The following is a 25556-nucleotide window of genomic DNA, read 5'->3' as shown; positions in this document are numbered from 1 at the left end:
ATACTTGTACTTTTGTCATAGTCAACCTATATTTCTATGCATTTTCTTGAAAGACATTTTAACATATCAAAATTTTATCTTACATAATTTGAAGATGGTTAAACCAAAACAACATATACGAAATGATATTAAATTTGTTAATATCAGTATTTTTAAATTTCTTTGTATCGTCTTACTTCTTCTCACATCCTTTTCACTCCTAACTGTCAAGTACAAGATTTGAATCCTGAATCTAACAGCAAGGAGAACTCACGAGATTTGAATCCTAAATCTAATAGCGAGGAAAACTCTGGAACTATATCGATAAATTTTAGTTGTTAATATCAAATCTATTGTTAGCTCTTTAGTCATTTAAGAGTAACTGTTAATAATAGTTGACAGTTAAAACACTTTAACAAGAGACATAATAAACTTCCACTTCAAATGGTACTATTAAACACGGTTTCAAGACTCTTTTAACACTTCTTTGTCCTGCTTTAATCCCCCTTGATAAACACGGTTTTGACTGATTCTTTTAGTGTTTGTTTCCATACAACTGGTCAAACCATCCAATCTCTCTCTCTTTCTCCTTGTTTCTTTGGTTGGGTGAAAGCATCTAATTCTTTTCTTGTAAAACTGCTCATAACGGATTGATTGAAAATTTCAGAGTGACTTTTGAATCTTGATTTGACGGCAATTCCAATCCCAAACACATAATAATCAATTCGTTGGTGATGGAATTGTTTCTTTGGGCTAAATTTGCAAGGCAAATTCAAGCTACATGATAGCATATTAGTGTCACTATCTATCGCGTTACCTTGCACCTTCATAATTAAATTGCACAAAGATTCAGCATTCATGACCAATTTTCCCTTGGTCTAACTTCTGAATTATACATTGGCAAGTTAGATATCCAAAGGATTCGCTCTGAGTCCTGCAGCTTTTAACACTAAGAGAAAATTGCTCCTCAAAACACTTGCATACAAAACCATGGCTCAAGGGTGTCAGCTGCACTTCCACACAAAAGTACAAAACTATGCTTCAGGGTAGATTTCACATAACCTTTACAGGGTTGAACATGTCCTTACAGTTTCCTAGCTTTGCAATTTACACCTTCTATCAACGAAGACGAAGATGATGAGGAAGACAAACCACAGCGGTGGAGCTCAGCTTTGTCCTTGCTGAATGCCTTCTGAACTTCACCTTTGAGCTCCACGAAGCGCTGCTTCTTAGCTTTTTGCTCATCTACACTGCCTTTTTCAAGATAGAACAAATCAGGCAAGTCATCCTCCATGAATTTATCCAGCACTTGGGAGCAATGAGGGAAATAGCGCCGTCCTAGCTCAACTGTCAGCATGACAAATTAAAGAACAGCTGTTAACAAAAGAAGATAAAGAGTCGCAAAGGATGGAAGTGGACTATCTAGCTCAAGGGTCTTTGACTTTACAACCCCCCGGGAACGTAGTAGTGGTTTCTGAGAACCTCCAAAATAAACGGTAGTAGGGCAAACTCTTAAAAACTATTGAAAGAAATATGATCTCTAGTAATGTAATGTTTCTTGGATGGGTATGCAGCAAGTTCACCAAATATAGAGGCCACACTGTCATGAACAACATTACTGATCATGTTTCTACCACCAAACTAAAAACAGCAGTATTGTTGCTAGACATTTATCACCATTGGCATTGGCATTGTCAAGTAACTTTACGGCTTTACCCCATGCAGAGAAGCTATAAACTGAACTCCCTAGTTCAATTTTAGGGGCTTAAATACACAGTCAGAACTTTCTGAAGGAAAATAAAATCGGTCAATTGTGGCTTAACTTAACAAATATAACCAGATAAGAAAGACTTAAAAGAGTGGGGACTCTCAGAGATTCCAATAGACATAAAAGCAGTAAGGCGGATTCAACAAACTTGTCTGTCTACTTTTTATCTTTTTACCATGTTTGTAGAGAGAGCATAAGCATATGTTTGTGTGTGAGGCGCAGATGAACAACTACCATTTCCTTTTGTCTGCATTTGATCACTCCCACAATTGAGTAATAACTTTTCCTTTCATTCACAAGGTTGAGCACATTTACATCAAGCTGTAAGGTCCCAATCACTTTGTAAATGGGAACAGCCTCCTAACTTTCCAGACAAAATGGATGTTGGAGGGACCAAGATTTTTTTGAATAAATGAATGCACCAGTTTCTAGATTAGGGATGAATGCTTAGAGCTTGCATATACCTGTTTTTGATAGCACATCTATTCTTGAAAGGAGTCTCTTATTCTGCACCAACGGTGTCTCGTTCAAATCAACTTCCCTCAAGTTCCCGCTTGAACCTCTTGAAGCTAAAAGACCAGCAAACCCAGCTGTTGTCTCAGCATTTGCAATTTCCATGGCTAATTTAGCTTCAGCAGGGAAGAACAATCGGGCAAATGCCACTGCAACATAAGATCAACCAATCTCTTTAGCCATTTCCAATCATATAAAACATAAAAAAAAAAAAAAAAAAGCATAAGAAAATGAAAAAACTTGGGTGAAACAGGCTACTAAACTATAAAAGCAGATTTTTCGAATAGGTAAAATTACATATGATGGTAAGTAAGACTGAAATATAATAGCGTGTTAAAATCACAAAATTGTTTTAGATCTGAACATCTTGCACTAGGATAAATAACTCAGAATGCAAATTATGCAACCTTACAAATCAAATTGCTTTAAACTATTGATGCGAATCAAAAACTCATTGTGATGCAGTCATAACATAATCATGAACGGCTAAACAAGCGGTCTCCATATAACTGATAAAATGTTAAAATGTCAAGGTGGAACAAGAAAAAGAACTATAAGAAAAGGCTACCAACAAAAATCCAACTTTTTTCTGTAACTCACAGGATGTTAGTTGTGTGAACCATTTTCAATGTACTTTACAGAAAGAAATAAGGTCTTCTTAACTTGCATAAGTTTCTGATTGAAAGATCACTCATTCATTAAACAAATTTCACAGAAAATAATACTGTACAGATAATCTGTACAGCACAAAAAATTTGATGTTCAATTGATGAGCAATAAAGCTTTAGAAGTTTCAAAAGGACTGTTGGTACCGGTCAAAAGAGCAAACATACAAAAACATTGTAATAATTCACTCAATATGCTTGGGTTGAGGAGGGAATGAAGAGGAAAGCAAAAGGAATAGAGATGCATTAATGAACAAAATAACTCTATTTTTTAACTTAACTATATTCCCCTTGTTTTTCTCTCGGTTTAACTTTTAGTTTCACACTTAAGGCAGTCACATTGTAGCTCTTCAACTCCTACAACCCCTTGAATTCAAAGGGCAGCGAAGAATGGGCTTAGAGGAGTTGCATGCCCTTTCACTTGCTTCATCTCCTTCCCTTTCTTGCAAATAGGAAAAAGTAATGCATATACAACACCTTTTGGTTCTCCTCCTCTTCTCACTCTGACAAAATATAATCTAAATTTCCAAGGGATAGATGTAAAACAGAACTTTATGATAACTTCAAACCATTGACCAGAAGAGAACAAGCTTTTAGAGTTAAGGCCTACAATAAAAACTAGTAAATACCACCTTTGCCACATTAGAGAGGAACATATCAGCAGTCAAACACCAAAACACTACCTCTGTTTTCCAGGTAGAGCAGTCTCATTTGCAAGTCATCAGTCAGTATGAGGGAAGAAAATGATGCATCTCCAGCCACCGGATTCCTTAGCATCTCCCTCTCTAAGACATCAATGCATATCTTATCTTTACTTGATTCCCGCTCCAGGTTGATTTTGGCATGATAATCCTTTGGCCTTGTCAACCTCCTGCAAATGCTAACAGCAGTCCGCCCATCCAATGTTGTTTCTGATACACAAGCCCCCTTGGTCAAAAGTGATACAATAATGGATGGCTCCTTACGCATAGCTGCAATATGAAGTACAGAGTAACCCCGAGCATTTTGGAGGTTGACGTCAGCCAAACTCAGACCAAGAAGCTCAGAAACAATCTTGGGATCACAATAAGCGACAGCATAATGTAGAGCATAAGCTTCATCTAGAGTTACATCAGACTCAGTCAGGAGAAGTCTGACAAGTTCAATATCATCAGAATCCAAAGCCTTGTGTATTCTCCTAATTCTCTTCTCATGCAAGTGATCCACTAGTACCACATTATCTTTTTCTCCTGCATCAGACTTCAGACGACATGATTTAATATTCTCTGCAATTTCACAAGGGATCTCTTTCTCAAGAGAGATGCTTTCAATGTCCGATCTTGAGACTCTATCGATACATTGACTGAGAAGCTGGTTTGATTGACAATAATAGGCAGCTACAAGTATTGGGATGACATCTTCAACAAAAGCCTTGCCAATGAAATTGAGAAGACGCCTCTGCAATCAAAGATACAAGAAAATTCTGTCAATATTGCAGAACATTGTCCAGCTTAACACTAATTGGTTACTGCAGATCCTTTTACAAGTTAATCAACAGAAGAATGTGTTCATCTTCTGAGCTATTTGATGACCCCCCCCCCCTTCCCTGGGGCGGGTCCCCCAAAAAAAAACTCATCCACCCCAATCATTTTCTCCAAGAGAGACAGATTCCATTGACCTCTCAAGGAGAATATCACCATTAGGGCATAAATGCTCGAGTCTACACCAGACTTCAAACCATAGAAACTACAAAGTGGTCAAAGTACCTTAAGTTTTTCCTGAATAGTTTGGATGGAAATTGAAATTCAAAAGGAATTTCTATGTTATGGTAATTGATCCATTTCTGCCTGATTAGCTACAAATCTACCTTAAGTCCTTCCCTATGGGAATTGTTCAGCACTACAAAAGGGAGCTTCCAATAATTCAGTCTGAAGAGAAGTTACTGAACTAAGCATCACAATATGTCAACTTTGGATTTGATTTTATAACTGTCAACTCATTATCCTGACAATTTACTATGTGTCATTTACTCAGAAACTAATACATGTAGCCCAGTTAATTATCTCAGTGCATTAAGCAGAAAAGAAGCTCCATTTGATATTAAAAGCTTATATGTCAGACCTCATTATTCCCCATTTTAAATACTCACAGGATGAACTAACCAACTGTGGCACCTTTGATAGTTAGGAATGAACAGTGAATTGCCTAAACACTAAATGCATCATTAAAATGAGTTGAAGAAAGGCAGTGTATAGATCAATGCTTTATTTTTATGTATAAAGCAAGGTAGTCAAGATTTAGACAGCTAATGATATCTGATACGATAAGTATTGACAGTATAATAGAAACATGTGAACTTGGCTTCCGAAAACATGTGATAAGCTAAGTATTGACAGTATTTACCATGTGAACTTGGTTTCCGAAAAGTCAAGGGCAAGAACAAAAGGGACAGAGATACACATTTGCAACAATCAATTGAAGATTATTAACCTGAAAGAGTGAGACTAGCTCTGGTATCTGAAAAATTGAAGATGCATACATCAATTCCACAGCAAAATCAATAGCAGGTCTACATGCATCATGGGCACACATGGCATCTACACATTTCGACGCCTCAACTGGGAAAGGCTTCAGCTTCCCAGTATACAAATAACCTAAGAAAATAAGAAAAGCCTCATATCTGACTTTACCATAAGGCAACAACTCCTCCATGGTGTACTTTGGTTTATCATCTTTACTGCCGTATCCCTTCTCTTTTCTGAAAAGATCATGAAAAAATTTACTCCTAGCAGCTACAATGCATCGATGGATGCCTATTGATATCCCCTCAACTTCAATCTCAGCATCACTATAATCACAGCCAGCCTCAGGCAACAATTGCTCCAAATTACTACTGAGCTTGCTCAAGCTAATCATCTGAAGAGCAGACCTTGCCTCAGAGGTACCACCAGAGGCATTCGTGTTATAACCATCGGAGCCATTTGATACAAAAGATGATGAAGTTAGACTTATGGATGATGATTGCTCAGCAGGACTACCCATTACTTTAGTTCACACATCAAAGCCTGATCATTTCATTACATATAGAATTCAACCCATAAGCCGATAAAACACTGCAAGGGAAAACAAACTCCATCTCGCCCTTCACTCAGCAAAGATCCAGTGCTAAGCTAATAAGCTACAATGCTTATCTCCTGATGAGCAGATAATTTCAAGCAAAGAATCCCAATTCCCAACACCAATCAGGCAGAGAATTTCTTCAGTCCTCATCCAAATTCTCCAAAATACAAAATCAGTTTCCTAAATCTAACCTTAAGTTCATCCAATTACTGAAATCTACCCAAACTGAAAATTTGAACTGAACTCATCAAAGCTTCAATCTTTGGTAACAAAACCACCACCATCCTCACTCGAATCACTAGCTTGACAGCATCATTACGCGAACTATTTATCTGACAAGTACTAACATTCCACCTAAATTAAAAACCAAAAAGAAGCCCAAAAAAAAAGCAAAAAATTGCCAAAAAAAAAGAGGAATAGCTGTCACAAGAAATTATTCTGACAATGACCCTTTTGGGATTGAACCCAAATTTGGAAGATTCAAGATTGTGTTGCAACCGCAGAAGCTTAAGCTCTTGAGTAGATGTGATAATTTTAAACGGCAGCCGAAAAATTGGAAATTATATGCCACCAAAAAAGAGACTTAAGAATCAAGAAAAACATAAAGAGAGGAAAAAAAAAATGAGTCATAGATACCTGCTCTAATGGGGCCCACGAGGGGTCAGAAAAGAGAAGTTTCGTAATGAAAGACGACGACCACCACGAAAAGGAGGAGACAGCAGGAACTCTAGGTGGAAGTTTCTCACTTGCATTTTTCTTCTTCTCGCCAAAACTCGTTTAAGGATCGGGTTTTATTTTGGCTCAACCCGTATTCAAGCCCGATTACCCTTTTCTTTTTTGGTTTCCAAAATGAGTTAAGGGACTATAATAAGTTAAATGGATAACAAGTTTTGTGGTCCAAAATGAGTTTTCTCTCCATCTTGTGTTTTAACACACACACATATATATATGTATACGTATAACATTTTTTTCTTTTAAGAAGAAAATTTTACAACTTTTATTCTCAGACTTTGCAATTAGTAACATTGTATATAATCGATTTTATAGTTGTATGATGTTTATTTGTTAGGTTTGCTAATTTTCTATTTATTTTTTATTTCAATGGCTCGATTGGGGTTGAGTTAAGGGTGTGAGCATATAAAATGGAACTTTTAAAATTTTATTTGTTGCTTTTTTTAAAAAATTTGAAGTCAAAAGTGGCATTGAGTGGAAGATTAAGGAACAACCTTAAAAAATTTTCCTTGCATTTAAAATTTGGTTATGTTAAAATTAGAATAAAAATTTTACATAAATCATTTAATGATTAACTACCATCCAATTGCTTTTTTGGTCTTAGCCAAATAGCTAGTACGTTAAAACAATTTGGAGAGGACATAGCACAAGAATATTATAGTACATATTTAACTTTCTAATAAAACTAATTTTCACACACACACACACATATATATATATATATGTATGTATATGTATATATTTCCATTTTGCATAACATATTATTAGTTTTAGTTAAGGATAAAATGAATTTGTTTTAGGAGCTACAACCTTAATATTGAAATATTTGATAAAGTTAAGATACATAATTTCAAATTAGCAGATTGTATTCTTTTTCTTTCTTTCTTTCTTTTTTTTAACACTACCTCGAACCTCAAAAGATTTAATAGTCTAAGTAGACACATAAACAATGCTTTTATTCACCATCTTCAACCTTAGATTTAACCAATAATTTGTCGCTTGATTGATTTTCAGCACATTAAACATTTGTTTGATTTTCCTTGACTTACTTAGCCAATATATTATAAAAAGAATAATGTCCACTCGAATCCAACCCGGATTCGACCCACCCGTTTATTCTCGGGCCTTTTTGCCTCGTGTATTGGTGGGGTTCATTTGTCGGTTGTTACCTTTTATTTATCAGCTGAAGTCGGTAGGGTGACGCTGCGAATGACGTCACGTCACAGCGGGCCTTTGCTAACGTTTAAGAGCCACGTCAGTCCAACAATTGGTAATGGGAATGGAAATAATGTCGATTACGTCAGTCTTGTGTTATATTTCATCCCCAGTAAAATTAAGGGATAATTTCAGAGACCTCCCCTGAGGTTTATGATAATTTCACCGAGCTCCGTCAAGATTTGCAAAATTATACCAATCTCTCTTGATTTGATAATTTTGGCAACCCAGCCCTAAAATAACATTGACTTGATCAAATTTTTAAGCAAATACCCTAAAATGTCCTTGTGTAATGAGTTTTAATTTCATTCTCTATACAATTATAAACTTATCTAGTAAAGAAAAAGGTGTCCATGTCTATGCCTACTATTTAAAAAACAACTGTAATGGTAATTTTATCAATATGATAAGATACTTTTGATGGTATTTTACTATAGATTTAGATTTGAGCAGAAAGTGCTGAAATAATTTTTCTAGAATCTATGAAATTTTCAAGCAGTGGGTTATCATAGTTTGGCAATGGTTTTAGGCCATTATTTTCAATTTATTTTTGATTTTAATACCAAAAAAAACACAAATCAACGAAAACATTGGATCACATATAAAGGTAACTCGTGTAAAAAATTATCAGCTTGACATTTGATTACAACAGAAACTGGAGGTAATATTGATAGTTCTATAGTTTTGTTAGCAAAAAATAAAAAGAGGAAAAAGAAGAAAAAATAATTTTAAAACTCATTCTTAGTATAAATATACCAAATAAGGAAATTTCATTAAAATATTTAAGGATCATACTATCATTTTAAATGGCACGAGAGGTATGTGTAATTCTTAAAATTTTGAGAGAGCTAAGTGAAATTGTTAAAAATCTCAAGAGAGGTTCTGAATAAAATTAGAGAAATATTAACATCACTCCACAAATGATAATGAAAATGTTATTAACAAAAAGTGAGGTGTCATCAATAATTCATTAAAATTAAATTAGGCTAAATTGATCAAGTGGGCTCGATTCTTCAAATATGGTGAACTCTTTCATTTTGTTTTTCTTGAACAATTAGAAGTTCAGAATTCGTATTTATAATTGTCTTAAGTGGGTCAATTTTGTGGACTAATTCAGCCATACCAAGATTATTTTACACATGGGGGGTTGCATGCATTATATCGTTTACAACATTAAGGATTTGACAATCTTTGTTAGATATACCGTACACGAATTTGCAAACTAGTTGTGCATTCGAATTTTCAACTTAAAGCTACGTCATTTTTACAAGATTCCCTTTTTTTTGGTAAAAATAATATTATATAATAAATGAGTGAGTTTGACTTCGATTATTATCATAAGATAAGGCATGCCCAGAATCAAATATTACTTATAGAGATTCTTACAAATCGATTACAAATACAATTCTCACATCAACAATGGGATTCAAACATATAACATTTTGTGAAGAAGTGGCTCGTTCTTACTAACTAAACCGGCTTATGTTGACAAATTTTACAAAATTTCGAGAGTCGTTCCTCACTATACATATAGGGCAGTAGGTATAATTATGCAATTGGATTTTTTTTTTCAAATGTGAAATGTCAATATACTCAAATACTTAATTTGGGAGTTTACTTTAGACAAGAAAAGAAAAGAAGAAAGAAGTTAAATTATGAGAGAGAAAAGAATAAAAGAGTATCCAATGCTGTTTGGGAATTTTGGAAATGAATGGGAATGATTTTGAACATTTAAGTCATTAAAAATTTATTCAAAAGCTTTTTTATTGACAAACTGGGTATTTTAGAAAAATTAAATAAGCTGCCAGCAACTTTCTCTCATTTTCTACCTGAAATTGGATGGAAACATTTTTTTTTAAACTGTGGCACTACTCTTATCCCTCCAAGTCTGCTGTGTCCTTTTTCTCTGTCCCCCTTAAAACTCCTAAATGATAGTAAACTTAAAGTTCACTTGGATTGTATTTTTTTAAGAGTTATTGGAGAAAAATTATTATAACGCCATTTTAGGATATGGTGTATGTGAGATAAAAAGATGATTATAAAATATATAGAAAAAATATTCACAGAAAATGAAAAAAAAAATTCTCCAAAAAGTGGTTCCTTTCTTTTATTTTCTGCCCAAATCTAAACCACCAAACTACTCCTAAGATTTAAGCATGAGAGGATGCAAGAACTGTGATCTGGGGGCCAAACTGCATAAGTATACGTTGGGAAGGGCAAACCAATAAACTTTAAGAAGTTTCCGAGAGGGACGAACTACAAATTTCAAAAATTTTAAGGGAAGTTCTATGATTTCTAGAATCTTGGGAGTGCAACCCCAAGCATTGTAAGCTTTCGTTTTTTTCCCCCCCAGAACTTTTCGTTTTAAACATTGTGAACTAATATACATAACAACTGGCCATTTCTAAACATCTAAACATCTGTGCATGATCTTTCCAAAAACACACACAGAAAAGAAAAGATTTAGAAAAAAAAACACACACACACACACATAGTTAAAGCACCTATCTTATATTTTTTGGAAAAAAAAAAAAGAAAGGACAAATCATGGTTGTTGATATGCAAAGCACAGCAAGGATCTCCTCCACATTGAAAAGAGCAATTCACTGCCACATTGATAACCACATAGTGAATGCTTATTAGCACTTAACTGTAAAGTAGCCTAGTGATTACCACTTTTAATTAGTCAAATTTGACACGTGTCATGCAATTAAGAGATTGATTAGACACAAAAACATCCTCACAATTCAATCTTACTCGTAAGATCAAGGGCTACTCGCCGTGAATCTTGCTCACAGTTTAATCTTACTCGCATGTCTTGATTTGGGTCTATATCGGCAGATCTCATCATTTTTATTGGAGCTTACAACCATTAATTAGCAAATTTGACGATTGCAACATGCACAGAGTGGGCTGCAACGATTTATTCTATGAAGAGATGATTTTAAAATTGATAGTACTTTTTATATCTGTTCTTAATTTCTCATGTCTTTTGTATCTGTTAAATTGCAGATCTATAATTTTAGTGCATGTTTTTTCTACTATTAGGGTAATGATGTATATCAATCGTGTTGGATGATTTCCAGCCATCCGTTAATGAAATATGTTTTGTTATAAAAAAAAAAACTTCAGACTAAAAATAGCATGTCTAGTTTCAAACTATACATTTTTTTTGGTACAAGAGGTTTCTCTTTTTTCTTTTTTGACTAGACGGGTGCATTTTCATACACGCGGTGAAATTTTCAGGAAATTCTGATCAAGAATATAGGCTCCCTTGACGGCTTGACCTACACCTCCAGAGAGGTTTAAAGCTCACTCTAGAAGTGGTTGGTTGGTAGAAGGGGCTTCAAACTATACATTAAGTAGTGCAAAGAAGTCGGTCAAAGTACCAACTTGATGTCTAAATTCTATTGGAGCGGTAATAATGATGGACCATCTTCTTCTTTCTTTTTAAAGATTTTTACTTTTCTCTTCTTTATTTTACTATGATAACCGCATAATGAATGCTTATTAGTACTTAATTGTAAAGCGACTTAAGATTACCGCACTTAATTAGTCAAATTAGACATGTGTCATGCAATTAATAGATTGATTAAACACAAAAACATCAGTATAGTTCAGTCTTACTTATAGGATCAAGGGCAGAAGCCCTTGATCTTACTCACAGCTTAATCCTGACAGCTTAATCTTACTCATATGTCTTGATTAGACACGCACACGATAATGAATTTTGACTTCATGATCTATGAGAAATCTTACTTCGTCTTCTTCTTCTTCTTTTTTAATGATTTTTACTTCTTCTCTTCTTTTTTTTTTCCTGTCTTAAATAAGTTGCATAAATTGTGATAGGGGATTAACAAAAAAGGAATTACATGATTAAAGTATTTCATGTGACAACTTGAATTCCCGCATAAGCTCAACAAGATGTTGGAGTATAAGATAAGCAGCGCTTAATTTGCTCGCAGCTTACTCCAATAATTCAGGGCATTATAATCACACAAGCAAATAACAATTAAACACAAGAAATGCTAATAGAGGCACAACGAAATAAAAGCAAGGTGCACTTGGATTTATAGCAAGGGAAAAAAAAAATATTAAGATAGGTTCTCAAATCCAACAATTGGATGTGAGCTATTTACTAAAGCCCCGCGCGCGCGCACACACACACACATATAGAGTAAATGTCATGTACACTAACGGTATATATATTATCACGATTAAATATACGACACATGTGCAAAATTTGAGTTTCAAATTCAAATTCGAATTATGTGTCATGTATCTAATTGTGAAAGTATATATACTGTCAGTATATATAACATTAATCCATATAGAGTAAATCTTATATACAGTGACGGTGTATGCACTATCACGGTTAGATATATGACACGTGTAAAATTTAAGTTTCAAAGTGTATACACTGACAGTGTATAAAAGATTATACATGTCATAGCAAAAATTACTCAAAGTGTTATACAAGTTTTCCTGCAATTGTTTTAAAATGAAGGAAACAACATTTACATATCTGGGATGGATTTAATCACTAAAATTACATACTCAAACTCCTGGTTCTTTGATCTTCATCCTGGCAAAAGTTGGTGCGAGATGGTGTGCAAAGGGCTGTATGGCTCAGTTGCCTGCGTGAGCCCAGCTAGGCTGCAGTTATTGGTTTGTTGCATGGCAGTCCGTAACTACTAAGCCTTTCAAGTTATTCTTGCACTCACTCGTTAGTGATGTTGAACGCATACTAGACGTGTGATCAACGGGGCACGAACTCTCCCATACAGGGAACTTGAAATCTAGACGTACAACACGTATCATATGCCTTGTTTGACAGACAAGTTTTTTGCCAAGTTTATCTGCTACAAGTTTTTTAAAAACTTTAACTATAATAATCTCAAAAAACTTTTCAAAGTTTTTAAACTATACACTTCAAAATATTCAAAAATTTACACACTTCAAAAATTTTTTAAAAAACTTCTACAGTAAGTTACAATAAAATTTTAGACAAATACCAGAAAAATTCACTTGCCAAACAGGACCATAGTGTCACATGATGTACAAGTACCAATTACGTTTCACTAAATACATAAGAGTTTTTCTAATGAGTGTTCATTTGATACTCGTTAACGCCTAAAATTTATCTAACTTATCATATATATAGACATACTAACATTTATTACTAAGGTCTATCTAACGGGGTACGCATATGACATTCACTAAGATGTATTTCAGATGTTAGATTTTTTGAAATATAACATTAATTAATTACAGAAAACGTATAAATGCAAGAGGATTAATTATGAAAAGTATATAAATGCAAAAAAAAAAAAATAGTAATTGTTAGTGTGTGTTTATACATGGTAAATTAGATATAATGTAAGTGTGTTAACGAGTGCTCTGTGAGCATCCGTTAGAAAAACCCTTATTACTATTTTTATATTTATATACTTTACCTATTTAATTTTATCTATCTTTATTCATATTTATTTATTTTTTTAATTAATTTTATATTTTTAAAAACACACACTCGAAATATATCTTAACAAGTGCTAATGAGCAGTGATTAGACAGATTAGACCCAACAAATAAAGAACATCTTTTATAGAGACATCTTTACACCAAGAGCGTGGAAAATGTACGAGAGTTCGTCACGTGATATGCAAATAATTAATATCATTTACATTTTCCACAAAGAAAGGGGGATTTTTTTATGGAGATTTGTCCATATCGAGTGATGTGAAAAAGGCACTAGAATAATTCTTTTCTCCACCTTCAAATTTACGCCACTAAATAATATACATGACGAACATGACGAGTTTTCAACAAGGTCATGATTGCAATGGGGGACGATTATTTAATAATTTGCTTAGACTATTATTTAATAACGAGTGAATGGCCGAAATGATCACTCAATTATTCAAAATGGCGCCTTTGGTCATCAAAACTTTTTTTGTGGCTAAAAAAGTCATTAAACTCACATAAAGAAATTTTCACTCAACTCACATAAAGAGTTTTTGAGTGAAAAACTTTTTCGTGGAGTTTTTCTTATACACGAGAACTTGAACTCCACGAGGGAGGGGAAGTCCAGCTCACATTCGTGCCCCCAAAATGGACCGGTCCCCAAGTGTTAAGGTACAAAATAAATAATCTCTTTGACTAAGAAAAATTCTATACTAAGCTACGACTTAAGCGATAAAGCAAATTAAAAAATAGCACACCTCCTTGATTTTAAAAATTTTCATATTTGTATCTATCGTTTAGAAATATCGTCCTTTTGAATTGCTTCTTATAGGTGACTTCATAGTATAAATTCACGAATAAAGAAAATACAGATTAAAAAAAGTGATAAATTAAAACTTTTTTCCTTGTTACTTTTCACAAAAGAGAAATATATCAAATTTTTTCAAATAATATTTCACTTACATCATTAACACATTTCTCAACTCATTTTTTTATATTGCCAATCATCTTTTTATTTCACATATATCACATCACAAAAAGTATTATATTAATTATTTCAAATAACACTCTATCCAAACAAACCCAGATTGAAATGAACGACCGTAAACATGTTAAGCAGAAGAAGAAGCATTTTAAGCAGCTGAATTTGCCCTTTTTCATCGAAGATTTGCCTCGCTAATATGAAATGAACGACCGCAAACAATTCTTGAAAAACTTCAAACATATTTTGCAATCACATTTTTACTTCTCAATCATATTCAGCGAAGAAAAAAAAATTGCTACAACAGAGAATTTGTATGAAGATGCCCAAAAAATAATCCTCCAAAAATTTAATTAGTACCACAAACTATGGACCAGTGGATCAACTCTGAAGCAGAAATGAACGGGACCATATTTGACACCAGAAAGAGAGGGCACCTCTGAAACGAGAGGTGGGAGTTAAGAGAAAGGACAAGAAACAAAGACCACAAAAAGTCAAGAAGCACATGCATGATGATTATCACTTCAGCGCGAGTGCAACTCATCTGTTTGCCATTATCGCTTTCTATGCCAACTTCTCAAATAATTCCAAAGTTGTCCAACCAGCTAAGAAAGAAGCATTTCATATACCATGTTTTGGAAGCACTTGCTTGTGTTTGTTCAAGAAGAATTATGTACCATTTAGATATTACATTAGTGATTAACATGTTCTGATTTAATTTATTCTGAAAATGGTTTGGGTTATGCAAAAGTTTTTGTTGAAACAAATCCTAGAATATAATTGTCTAATGGAGGATCTATTCCTCCATTGAAGTGGATGGACCTTAAACAGTGATAAATATCATTATTGTCATCAAGCTTCTAGTGATATAAATGCAGCATTAATATGTATAGCCTAATTAGTCTATTTTACGTAATGTTTTGTGTAGACTAGGGTTGCAAGCGAATTGAACTGATTACTAAATGTGATAAGTGTATCGATTGAACTTGAAATTGATTAAGCTCGAGTCAAGATATCGAAATAGAACATCACAATTTAGTGTTTAAGTCGAACTCAAGCCAAGAACCGATACATTATACGAATAAAAATCGCTTTAGAAACCAAAAGAGAGAAAAATCTAATGATGCATGGTTGTTTCAGCTGCCTAAACATCAAGAACCGGCAGTCCCCAGGCGGGAATCAATATATAAACTACTTTGAACCTGCAGGTCCATTTCTGTAAGACCAAAAAGCATATTAAATTACTTTGAAATCCTATTTTCAGTTCTTAAATTTTGCCGATACCGAAATCAGAAATTAATGTACAACTCATATGTCTTGTGTATATTCCTAGGAATATCGTGCTTAACGGTTTTGATACAAAATCTAAGAAGTTACCAATCATCAGCCAATCCATTTTTGTCCTTATTTCTTTGTGGCTTTCATCAATTCTTGAACTTTTGACTATAGTTGCAATAATTGTTTGCTCTGGCTTTCGAGGGAATGATTGTACAGCTGCCTTTCTTCTGGCCCTTCACCTCCTTATCCAATGAACAGTAGCATGGCATCTCTGCAGGAACTGCTAGTCGAAGAAGGATTCGAGAGGCAGAAAGACAACATAAAAAGTCATCAAAAGAAGGTGAAGTTCAGAGATAGAAGAGCACGAGATGAGTCCATTGTTTTGCCTATTTATGTTTGCCATGATCGTCGAAGAAGCTTCGACGCTCCCAAGCAGAAGAGCGGCAAGGCCTCATCACGTAATGGTTCTGTTGCGTCTATTTCAACAAGAAGAGCAGGCTCTGATTCAGGGATATCGATGACAGGGACTATAGATGAGGGATTCTTTAGGAGAAATGAGCCTGCACTTGATGAAGTAGCTATTAGAGCAGTTGTTTCTATACTTAGTGGTTACATTGGCCAGTATTTGAGAGATAAGAAATTTCGCGAAAGCATAAGAGCTAAGTGCTACTCCTGTTTTACTAGGAATAAGGATTCAGAAAGTGGAGATTTGGAGAATATGCAATCGGGGATTGAGGTTGTTGAGAGATTGGTAGAACATCAAGGGCCAGAAAAAGAACTCAATGTGAAGTCATTGCAGTACTGCATTAGGCTATTAGGCAGTACTATTTCATCTGTAAATTCTAAAAGCTCAAAGAATGGAACAAGTGCAACATGTAGGAGGCAAAATTCTCAGCTTGCTGCTTGTGCAGAGCTCTACTTATCAATTGTTTACAAGGTATATAGAAGTGATCGAGTATCAGCAAGACATCTCCTGCATGTTTTTTGTGATTCGCCTCATATCGCTCGAACAAATTTGCTCCCTGAAGTTTGGGAGCACCTGTTTCTTCCTCACCTTCTTCATATCAAGATTTGGTACAATGAGGAACTTGAATCTCTTTCAAACTCAATGTATCCTGACGAAGAAACAAAAATGAAAGCTTTGGACAAGGCTTACAATGACCAAATGGACATTGGGACGCAGAAGTTTGCACTTTACTACAAGGAGTGGCTCAAGGATGGTGCTAAAGCCCCTGCTGTTCCTTCAGTGCATCTGCCTTCAACAGCGAATGGTGCGCCTTCAAGGAGACATTCTGAATCCTTTAGTTCACATTCTTCCAACAAATCATCTCTGTAAGCGATAGCGATATGCATTATGTTAAATGTATTGAGCAAAAATGTAGTGGTAAACACTTCTATGTATCTATTGCATACTTTGATATTCTGCAATCTGAACCTTTTTCTTCTTCACTAATTGTCCAAATTTTGAAGTTATCGAGCTATTTTTGGCCCCATTCTGGAGAGGCATTCAACGTGGGGGAATGACAAGCACGAAAATTTAAGCTATCATTCATGTCCAGAAGACCAAGAGAAGTTTTTCAGAAAGGAAGATAAAATTGACATGGAAGTAGGTAACTTGAACCTCCAGAAAAGTTCTAAATTTAGCTTACGTTCTTCAAAGGATTCCTCCTCCCTGATATTTGTTTTAATTTTGCTGCAGTCAAGATCTTTTGGCAGCCAAAGATCATCAACCTTAAGTGACAGAAAAGTACACGCTAAACTTTGGCCGGACAACAAAAAATCAGACTACTTCCGCCTTTTCAATTGCAGGAGTGACATGGCACAACATGGAGTATGCAAAGACAATACACTGCCCAATGCCTCAGTAGAGAAGGATCGAAAAAGACGAATATCTCTGTCAAATGACCTGAGTACAGCTGTTAGAACGATTTGCACCTCTGATAGCCTTGCTGATTGTGAAACAGCAATCCGTTTGATGGCCAATGCTTGGCTCAATTCTCATGGCGATCCTACGGTTGAAACAGCAATATCTAAGGCACAAGTTATTGAAGCAATAATGGATGTTTTGTCTGCATCCAGCGATGATGAAATCTTAGAACTTGCAATCTCACTATTAGCACAAATTGTGACGAAACAAGAGTTGAATGCAAATATCATAATGAATTTTGACCCCCAGCTTGATATCTTTGCAAGACTGTTGAGGGACAACAGTCTATTTCTGAAAGCTTCGATTCTCCTCTATCTAGTCAAGCCAAAGGCAAAACAGATGATAGCAATGGAATGGATTCCACTGGTCCTCCGGATATTAGAATTTGGGGATCATTTGCAAACCTTATTTACCATCCATTGCAGTCCTCAAGTGGCGGCATATTATTTCTTAGATCAACTTCTTAATTGTTTTGATGAAGATAAAAATATGGAGAATGCTAGATATGTTGTTGCTGTTGGCGGATTGAACTTGCTGCTGAGAAGGGTGGAGATAGGGGACATAGTTGAAAAGAACAAAGCTGCATCAATCATCTATTATTGTATTCAGGCTGATGGAAGTTGTCGCCACTATCTTGCCCAAAATTTCAACAATCAAGCCTTCATTTCCCTCCTTGCCCTCAAAGACAAGAAAACTCAAAATCGAGCATTTGCTTTGCTAACAGAGCTCTTCTGCCTTCATAGGTAAGATCCTTTATCTTGTGCATATTTCTTCCATGAAGATAGGGAAAATTGAGAAAGGACTAGTAAATGGAATGCATTTTATCAAACTCATATTGCATATTTGTCAAATCCAGGCATCATGAAAGAATTGAATTGCTAAGTAAACTGATCAAAGGATGGGGCAGAATGAATGCCTTACACATTTTGTTGGTCTACCTTCAGAAGGCTCAACCAGAAGAACGTCCTCTGGTTGCAGCAATATTGTTACAGCTTGATATTTTGGTAAGATGGAAAGCTAGTCCTTCACTTGGATTTTCCATCGTTAGATATCCAGCATGCGTCTGACACATACATCAACTTCTGCAGGGAGATCCTAGCGTACTTGGACTTGAATTGTCAGGAGATTCTTCTGAGTGTAGTGTTTATAGATGTGAAGCTGTAGAGGAAATTGTAAAAGCAATGGACTGTCAAGTGCTTAATGAGCAAGTCCAGGAGCAGTCAGCCAGGACTCTCTTGATATTAGCAGGTCACTTTTCATATACAGGAGAGCCAGTTGCTGAAAAATGGCTCTTAAAACAAGCAGGCTTTGATGAAAACTCATTGGGCGCATTCAGCTGCAACAAGGTTGCATTCAATGACTTCACAAACCTGGTATGTCGCTTCATGCTTCCAAAATGGTCACAAAAGCAACTTTTATGTTCTTCAGCTTCAACTCCAGTGAGGTGTTCAATGGTTTGATATGAAGCGAAATAATAGAAGACGAGGCGCATGAAAATGAAGTTTTACTAGTTCCAAATCTCTCCCCATAAATCCCTTCGGGTGCTGTTATGGGATTTAAATGTTGATGATTTTGATAATGCTGCAACAAATCTTGGACTTTCAATGTCTCTATTTTAGATGTAGTCAAGCGGCAAGAACTATATATTATATATGGTCCTACCTTAATTACCTCGTATGCTGGTCTGTTTCATCTCATTAAATTCCTTGTCACTGTGGGATTCGTTTTATGCCAACACTTTACAGGTGAGAGAGGATGCAGCAGCAGAAAACTGGCGAAGGAGAACAGCAATGATTCTGCTTAAAAGTGGCGGAAGGAATTTACTTGTTGCTCTATCAGATTCCATGGCCAATGGCATACCTCGGTTAGCAAGAGCAAGCCTAGTTACTGTTACCTGGATAAGCAGTTTTCTCCATTCGTCTGGAGAAAGAAGTCTTCAGACTTTAGCATGCTCAATTCTTGCGCCACAGCTAATAGAAGCTCTGAACTATGAGAATAGTATGGAGGAAAGAATTCTTGCTTCTTTTTCACTGCTCAATCTCCTGAAGGGTTCAGGTATGAGATAATAATCAATCAATGATAACATCAAAGGACATGTTTTATGACCTGATTACTAAGCTGTGCAGAAAAACAAGGAACAAGAAAAAGTTTCAGAATGAGAAAAATAATACTTCCTCCGTCCCACTTTGATAGTCCTGTTTTCCTTTTTCGTCTGTCCCAAATTGTAGTCCACTTTCTAATTGAAGAATGTAGTTATCTTTTAATTTATCTGAAATACCCTTATTCAAGGTAAGTTGTTATTAGTATAGACTACCTTATTTAATATAGGTTGTTATTGAATATAACCTACGCCATTTAATACATTTAGATTTTTCAAAACATTTTGATATGTGAATGAAAATTGATTCTTTCTTGACCATCAATTCAAGTTCCCATAAACCATCAATTCAAGTTTTCATGAATAATTAATATAAAGTTGTACTCTATTTAATATAAGGGTATTTTAGAAAAATATCAACCTACATTTATTTTTTCAACAAAGTTAACTACTTTTTCTTAAATTGTATAAAAAAAAACTAGGAGTATTAAAATGGGACGGAGGGAGTGGAATAAAATCGAAGATACTGACAAAAGGTTACATTAACATTATTTGCCCTCCTCTTTTTTTTTGCCTTTTTGTCACTTTTAACACAGATGGAGTGGATAGATTACAGAGATTGATGACTAAAGAGTTGGTAAATGAGCTTGACAATCTCTCCCAAGTGACATGGACAGCAAAGGAGCTCATTTCAGTCATCACAAGTAGTTCAAATTCTGGTGCGTAGATGACAGTTTTCACTGAAAAATTAGTCCATTTGACTGATCATAGGCAGGCCTTGTACAATTTTTGTTTCCCCCTCTTTTCCACGGCAATTATTTGTTTATTGAGCGTGTAATATATAAATAAACTGTAAATTTTTTTCCTCACTTTTTTTCTTTCGGCCTTATTTGAAGCCTACTTGAATGAAAATCCATATATTCCCTACTCTCATTTCCAGATTGAGAAGGAACTCCTGTACAAGACCATAATTTAGTAGTGTAAATTTGCTTATTATATAGGTGAAGGGTGAAAATTTTGGAATTCTGGCTATTTTTGTTATTAAATTCGAGGATTTTTTATTATTAATTATTCTCAGTTATTTTTCACTTGATAGAAACAGGTCAGAAACAAAAAGAAGGATCGCAGAACAGGTCATAAACTAACAGGGTTCCAACATTTTACATTCCTGCTGCACTATAACTCGTGCATGACCACAGGACAACAGATACTCAGAACAATTTAAAGCCACAAACCGAATTTTACAAGACAGTAGTTCCTAAAGGAAAACATGACTCAAATTCTCAGAACTAACACACTCACACCTAACGACAATGAAGATATGGACTAGCCAACCATCATCTGAAAACATGAAATGTCCTTATTTATATAGCTAACTCAACGCTTAAGTGATAAAAAAAGAGGTGCACAAATCCTCTGACGAGCATCAGAGGGCAGAAGGCATGAAAACCCATTAGATTCACGTACAAACTCCTTTGCTAGTTGATTAGAAAAGGAGATTGGATCGGCGTTTTCGGGGTATTCCTTTGAGTGAACAATCTCCGTTACTCCAGAGTGGAGGAGACTGACAGCCTTGATGAGGCTGCCTAGACGAAAAACATGACATTTTGGAGGTCTGGATGCAGAGTATAGAAATTGTGATCAAACGAAGCAGAAGATGACAATGATACAGATGGTGTTGCAGAAGATGATGATGGAGACGATGCTGGAGGTTGCTCCATTACTACCTCTTGGAACATTCGTCCGCGGTAGGCGACAAGGTCAGCATAATAGACTGGCGGAACTAGTGAAACAGGCTTAGTGCATCGAGCATAAGTGAAGCACATATTGTATATGAGCTGATGCAACCTGTCGGATGTGAACGCATTTTCATCCCAAAGAACATAATAGTGCGTAGGCTTGCTCGTCCCAAGGGTTCCGTAATGGCTACAAAGGTAGAAGTCGAACTCAAAGGGATGAACAATTGTTGTGTCCACAACGGTTCCTGGAGGAACATTTCCCACTCTATTATCCCTCCCACCTTCAAGGAAAAGTCGAGTGTGGTGTCTCTTTTGTGCCACAACAAGGGTGATTGTTGGTTGATAATTCTCATCACAGATGGCCCGTTTTAGATCAAGTAACTCCTCATTTAGCACCATATCAAACTGCCCCTCACTAACACCATCTCGGAATACGACAATTCTTTTTGGTCTGATCTTGTTGAGCTTGGCATAAGTACTAACTAGATCACGACAAATACTTCCAAAATTAACGATCTTTTCCTTGCGGTGCTCTTGGGGCTGAACCCTTGCAGCATATCGATTGGCAGCAGGCCAGTTAATTGTGCCCACAACTGCTGCTATTGATGGACATGTAGAGTTTCGTGCAGCCGGATGATTCACATCAGCCCCAATGAACATAACATAATCTTGATCAGCAAAATTAGGAAGCCTATCATTGAGCTCCACATTGCTGCCTCCAAGCTTTGCATTAATCTTGAGACAAAGATTTGCCAAATACTGGTCTTGTCCCCTGTTTGCTTGAGAGCACAAACAACACTGAGTCACCACACCAATTCGTGTCTCAGAGACCCATTTAAGATACTTATATCCAGGATCCTTTCCAGCCATTACACAGACAATGATTTGCAGCGTACCCTGTGAACCACTTCTAGGTCTAGCATCAGCAATAACCTTTCTAAGAAGGGCATCAATTCTATCAACGGAATAGAATTCATCCATTCCAGTCGAGTGACAAACAAGAGGCTCCTGCATATGCATTCCCAGTCTCCGTGCACGCTGTATTAGGTTCCTGATGAAGTCTTCTTTTCGCAGTCTGTAACGGCTTGATGAAGTAAAATCTATCAAAGCCCACCGCTCAACTGGTTTTCCTTGTACTACACATTTGTCAACAAGGTTCCACTGGCATTTCTCCTGGTCAACTCTTACAGGATATACATTGCCATTTTTACCACCTAGCTTCAACTCAGGTGCACCGAGGACTCGACCTCCAACAGATGTCATACATTTTTCAAGTTGCATATTGAAGCCTTTAGCAACAATTCTGCATCATTTCAAAGGTAAAATCTCAATGAGCTGGGTCATATGCAACAAACATACGGCAGCAATCACATGTCCTATGCAAAATGATACATAGTGCCCACCAGGTAAGTTCACACGCATCAAAACTGCTGTAGGTTTACCAGATGCACATGTTTCACCATATAAGGTCATATAGGGGTTTTAATTATATCAGGACTCCAATCCCTCATGATCCAAGCACCATCATAATGGACTAATTGTTTGCCTTACATATAGATCATTCCATGAAAAACGTAAAATCACTAGTGAAATTATCAATAGACAAATGCAACAGTACCTATAGCACATTGTTCAACGCTAGACTTGAGGAACAAAGGGCTTGACCAAAAAATATTTGAAGAATATATATATAGTACAACCAATCTAAAGATTGGCTCACCAAGCAAGTTCAAGAACAGTCGGTCTTTATAATCACAGACACAGGGATTCTACCTCCACCAAAGTGAACTATCCTAAAATTTTAAATTATCTTCTAAGCTGCATTATGCAAAGACCAAAAAGATATAAATGATAAAGTGACCATGCATAAGAGATTTTTTGAGTGGTACATACCCATCAGGTCCATCCTCAGCCTGCACCATGTCACAGATTGTACGTTTTCTTACTGCCGGTGGAGCCAACGATATTTGCTTTAATAACACGGCTGCATCTTTCTCATTTCTTTCCAAGTATTCCTTGGAATACCTCTGACCTTCGACCAAGACACAAAATTCCATTGGTACATCATTTTTCTTGTCTTTTCTCCCAAGGTCTAAGCAAGGAATATCGAGATGGGCAATTTTCTCCTCATATTTCTGCCTGAAGTAGTCAACAAGGCTGACTTCTCTTGGTGGCACCTGGCCATCTGGATCTACAAGTGAAAATTTAATCAAACGTGTAATGTCTCGGGTGAGCCCTGATATGGTATACTTTTGTTTGGTTTTACGATGTGTTACTCTTACTTTCAACCCTTTCAAAGCACTTTCAACCTGTCGTCTCATCCTCATAACATCATTCACTCCTCGAAATCCTTCAACATTCTCTTTCAGGAAGTCGATAACTGGCAGAGGCTTTCGGAATGCCAAAACTGAGTAGTCCAAACACAGCGCTAGACCGTTCGAGGTAGGCTTCAAGCTCTGGTAGAAGCCTCTATATGCGGCAATCCCATGACCAAGATCATCCCCGCGTTCGTTCTTGGAGAAAAAGCTTCGCCCTACGGGGATCCTATGCATAGACGGGTTATGCTTCATGACCAAGTCCATGGCCTGCAGTATATCACGAGGAATATGTGGGAGGTTTCCACACAGGTAGTCTTTCAAGTTAGAGAGCTTAAGCTGATTCACTTTTTGGATGACGAATTTATAAGTGCGAACATTCTCTTCCCCATCAGATAATTCAACTTTGAATTCCCCAGTGGGGAGTGAAACAGCACTGAAAATATTCTTCTCCCCATCATAGGTAACCATATCTACCGGGAACCCCTCGTCAGAAAACAGCTTGTCTTTAATCAAGGACAAAAGAGCCTTGGGAATTGATCTCCTGTGAGGCTGATTTCCACCGGGCATAACTTGTTGAATATCGACATCATAATGGGTAATAATTCCCTCAGAGTTGAATTTCACTGGAAAATGATTAGCAAGAAGCTTGACAGTCCTGACAGCAAGAATTCCCCTGTCAGGCCTTTTGATAGGCAGAAGTTTGTTATCTGGTTTCCCCTCAGCTGATAGTGGCTTCTCCTCTGAAATCCTTAGTGACTGAACGTCCGGCAGAGCTTCATGTGCACAAATAGGAAAATTATAACGTGTACAAGTTATAGAACGAATGAAACTTCCAAAAAAAAAAAAAGGTAGCTCAATACCAGGAGTAGGTTGAGGATGCTGAGGCCGGGGCTGATACTGAGCCGGAGCACTTGATGAAGAAGCAGATGGACCCCACGGCCTACCAGTCCAAGCCCCTCTGCCACTGGGTCCCACACCACCGCCACTTGGCTGCTGCAGTTTCTGGATGAACTCACCGCCGCCGACGCCGCCAGCCACTTGGGTCCCAGGACCCCTAGCTCCTCTACCACCCTCCAGCTGGGGGTACTGACCCCGGTAACGCTGATCCATTTCACTCCCACCACCACTGACAGCCGGAGCATAGCCACCCTCGTGGGCCCCACGACCCCAAGCTCCACGACCACCGCTGTCCCCTTGACGCTGGTCGTACTGACCCCTATAACTCCGATCCGACTCGCCACCGCCTGGAAACCTGCTATCGTAACCACCACCCATGTGGGTCCCACGACCCCTTCCCCGTCTACCTCCATAACTCTGGTCGTCACCTCCACTGCTACGACCACGACCACGACCACGACCAGCACCACCACCACCCCGACCACGACCAGAGGAGCCACCACCAGTTCCTCCGCGGCCGTAGTTTTTTCCTTCCATTCTTGCTTAAAAATGCAATAAAATCAGAGTGCTAAAAAACAAAAGTTTGAGAGAATCTGCGAGGATTAAGCAAATGGGTTGTTTCCAATTTAAATACTAGTAGGAGTAGACTGAGTAGCAGGTGACTTAGAGTCAAGAAGATGAGTTCAAGAACTGAAATGACGGGAAAGGGTTTTACTTCGTGGGCAAGAATCATGAAAGAACAAAAGTAGAAAGGAGGAAATGGAAAAAGTGATGGGGAGGGAAAGGTAAAAAGAGGGAAAACGGGAAGGATCAAGAAGGTTCCGGAGAGGTCGATGAAAACCGAGGGAAAGGGAATTGGAATGAGTGTAAGGGTAGGGGAAAG

General features: G+C 36.7%; 3 protein-coding genes across 3 annotated transcripts; 1 reads left to right on the top strand and 2 right to left on the bottom strand.

Annotated features, from left to right (window-relative positions):
* Positions 1–804: 804 nt before the first annotated feature.
* On the bottom strand, positions 805–6600 carry LOC113756582 (regulatory protein NPR3-like). The gene is made up of 4 exons (XM_027300217.1): positions 5395–6600; positions 3609–4362; positions 2212–2409; positions 805–1326 (listed from the first exon to the last, which is right to left on the bottom strand). Exons 1-4 carry the CDS (start codon positions 5944–5946, stop codon positions 1064–1066), a joined length of 1767 nt encoding a protein of 588 aa, XP_027156018.1. The 5' UTR covers positions 5947–6600; the 3' UTR covers positions 805–1063.
* Positions 6601–15674: 9074 nt separating this feature from the next.
* Positions 15675–20751, top strand: LOC113756532 (putative E3 ubiquitin-protein ligase LIN). The gene is made up of 7 exons (XM_027300171.1): positions 15675–17026; positions 17165–17300; positions 17394–18364; positions 18478–18625; positions 18710–18994; positions 19367–19676; positions 20316–20751. Exons 1-7 carry the CDS (start codon positions 15945–15947, stop codon positions 20444–20446), a joined length of 3063 nt encoding a protein of 1020 aa, XP_027155972.1. The 5' UTR covers positions 15675–15944; the 3' UTR covers positions 20447–20751.
* A 76-nt stretch (positions 20752–20827) lies between these two features.
* Positions 20828–25556, bottom strand: LOC113756535 (protein argonaute 2-like). The gene is made up of 3 exons (XM_027300174.1): positions 24637–25556; positions 23352–24549; positions 20828–22761 (listed from the first exon to the last, which is right to left on the bottom strand). The coding sequence occupies exons 1-3, from the start codon at positions 25208–25210 to the stop codon at positions 21306–21308; spliced, it is 3228 nt and encodes a 1075-aa protein (XP_027155975.1). The 5' UTR covers positions 25211–25556; the 3' UTR covers positions 20828–21305.

This window comes from Coffea eugenioides, unplaced genomic scaffold, assembly GCF_003713205.1.
Source record: "Coffea eugenioides isolate CCC68of unplaced genomic scaffold, Ceug_1.0 ScVebR1_23;HRSCAF=104, whole genome shotgun sequence".
Lineage (NCBI taxonomy): Eukaryota > Viridiplantae > Streptophyta > Magnoliopsida > Gentianales > Rubiaceae > Coffea > Coffea eugenioides.
Note: the sequence above shows the minus strand (reverse complement) of the source record. Positions and strands in the feature narration are given on the sequence as shown.

Coding starts and splice junctions, on each gene's coding strand:
- LOC113756582 (XM_027300217.1), bottom strand. CDS start 5,946: ATGGGTAGTCCTGCTGAGCAATCATCATCCATAAGTCTAACTTCATCA. Junction 2,410..3,608: donor GCTCTACCTGGAAAACAGAG/GTAGTGTTTTGG, acceptor CTTATGTTGCAG/TGGCATTTGCCCGATTGTTC. Junction 1,327..2,211: donor AGATGTGCTATCAAAAACAG/GTATATGCAAGC, acceptor TCATGCTGACAG/TTGAGCTAGGACGGCGCTAT.
- LOC113756532 (XM_027300171.1), top strand. CDS start 15,945: ATGAACAGTAGCATGGCATCTCTGCAGGAACTGCTAGTCGAAGAAGGA. Junction 18,626..18,709: donor TGTTACAGCTTGATATTTTG/GTAAGATGGAAA, acceptor CAACTTCTGCAG/GGAGATCCTAGCGTACTTGG. Junction 18,995..19,366: donor TCAATGACTTCACAAACCTG/GTATGTCGCTTC, acceptor AACACTTTACAG/GTGAGAGAGGATGCAGCAGC.
- LOC113756535 (XM_027300174.1), bottom strand. CDS start 25,210: ATGGAAGGAAAAAACTACGGCCGCGGAGGAACTGGTGGTGGCTCCTCT. Junction 24,550..24,636: donor GCATCCTCAACCTACTCCTG/GTATTGAGCTAC, acceptor GTGCACATGAAG/CTCTGCCGGACGTTCAGTCA. Junction 22,762..23,351: donor GCTGAGGATGGACCTGATGG/GTATGTACCACT, acceptor GAAATGATGCAG/AATTGTTGCTAAAGGCTTCA.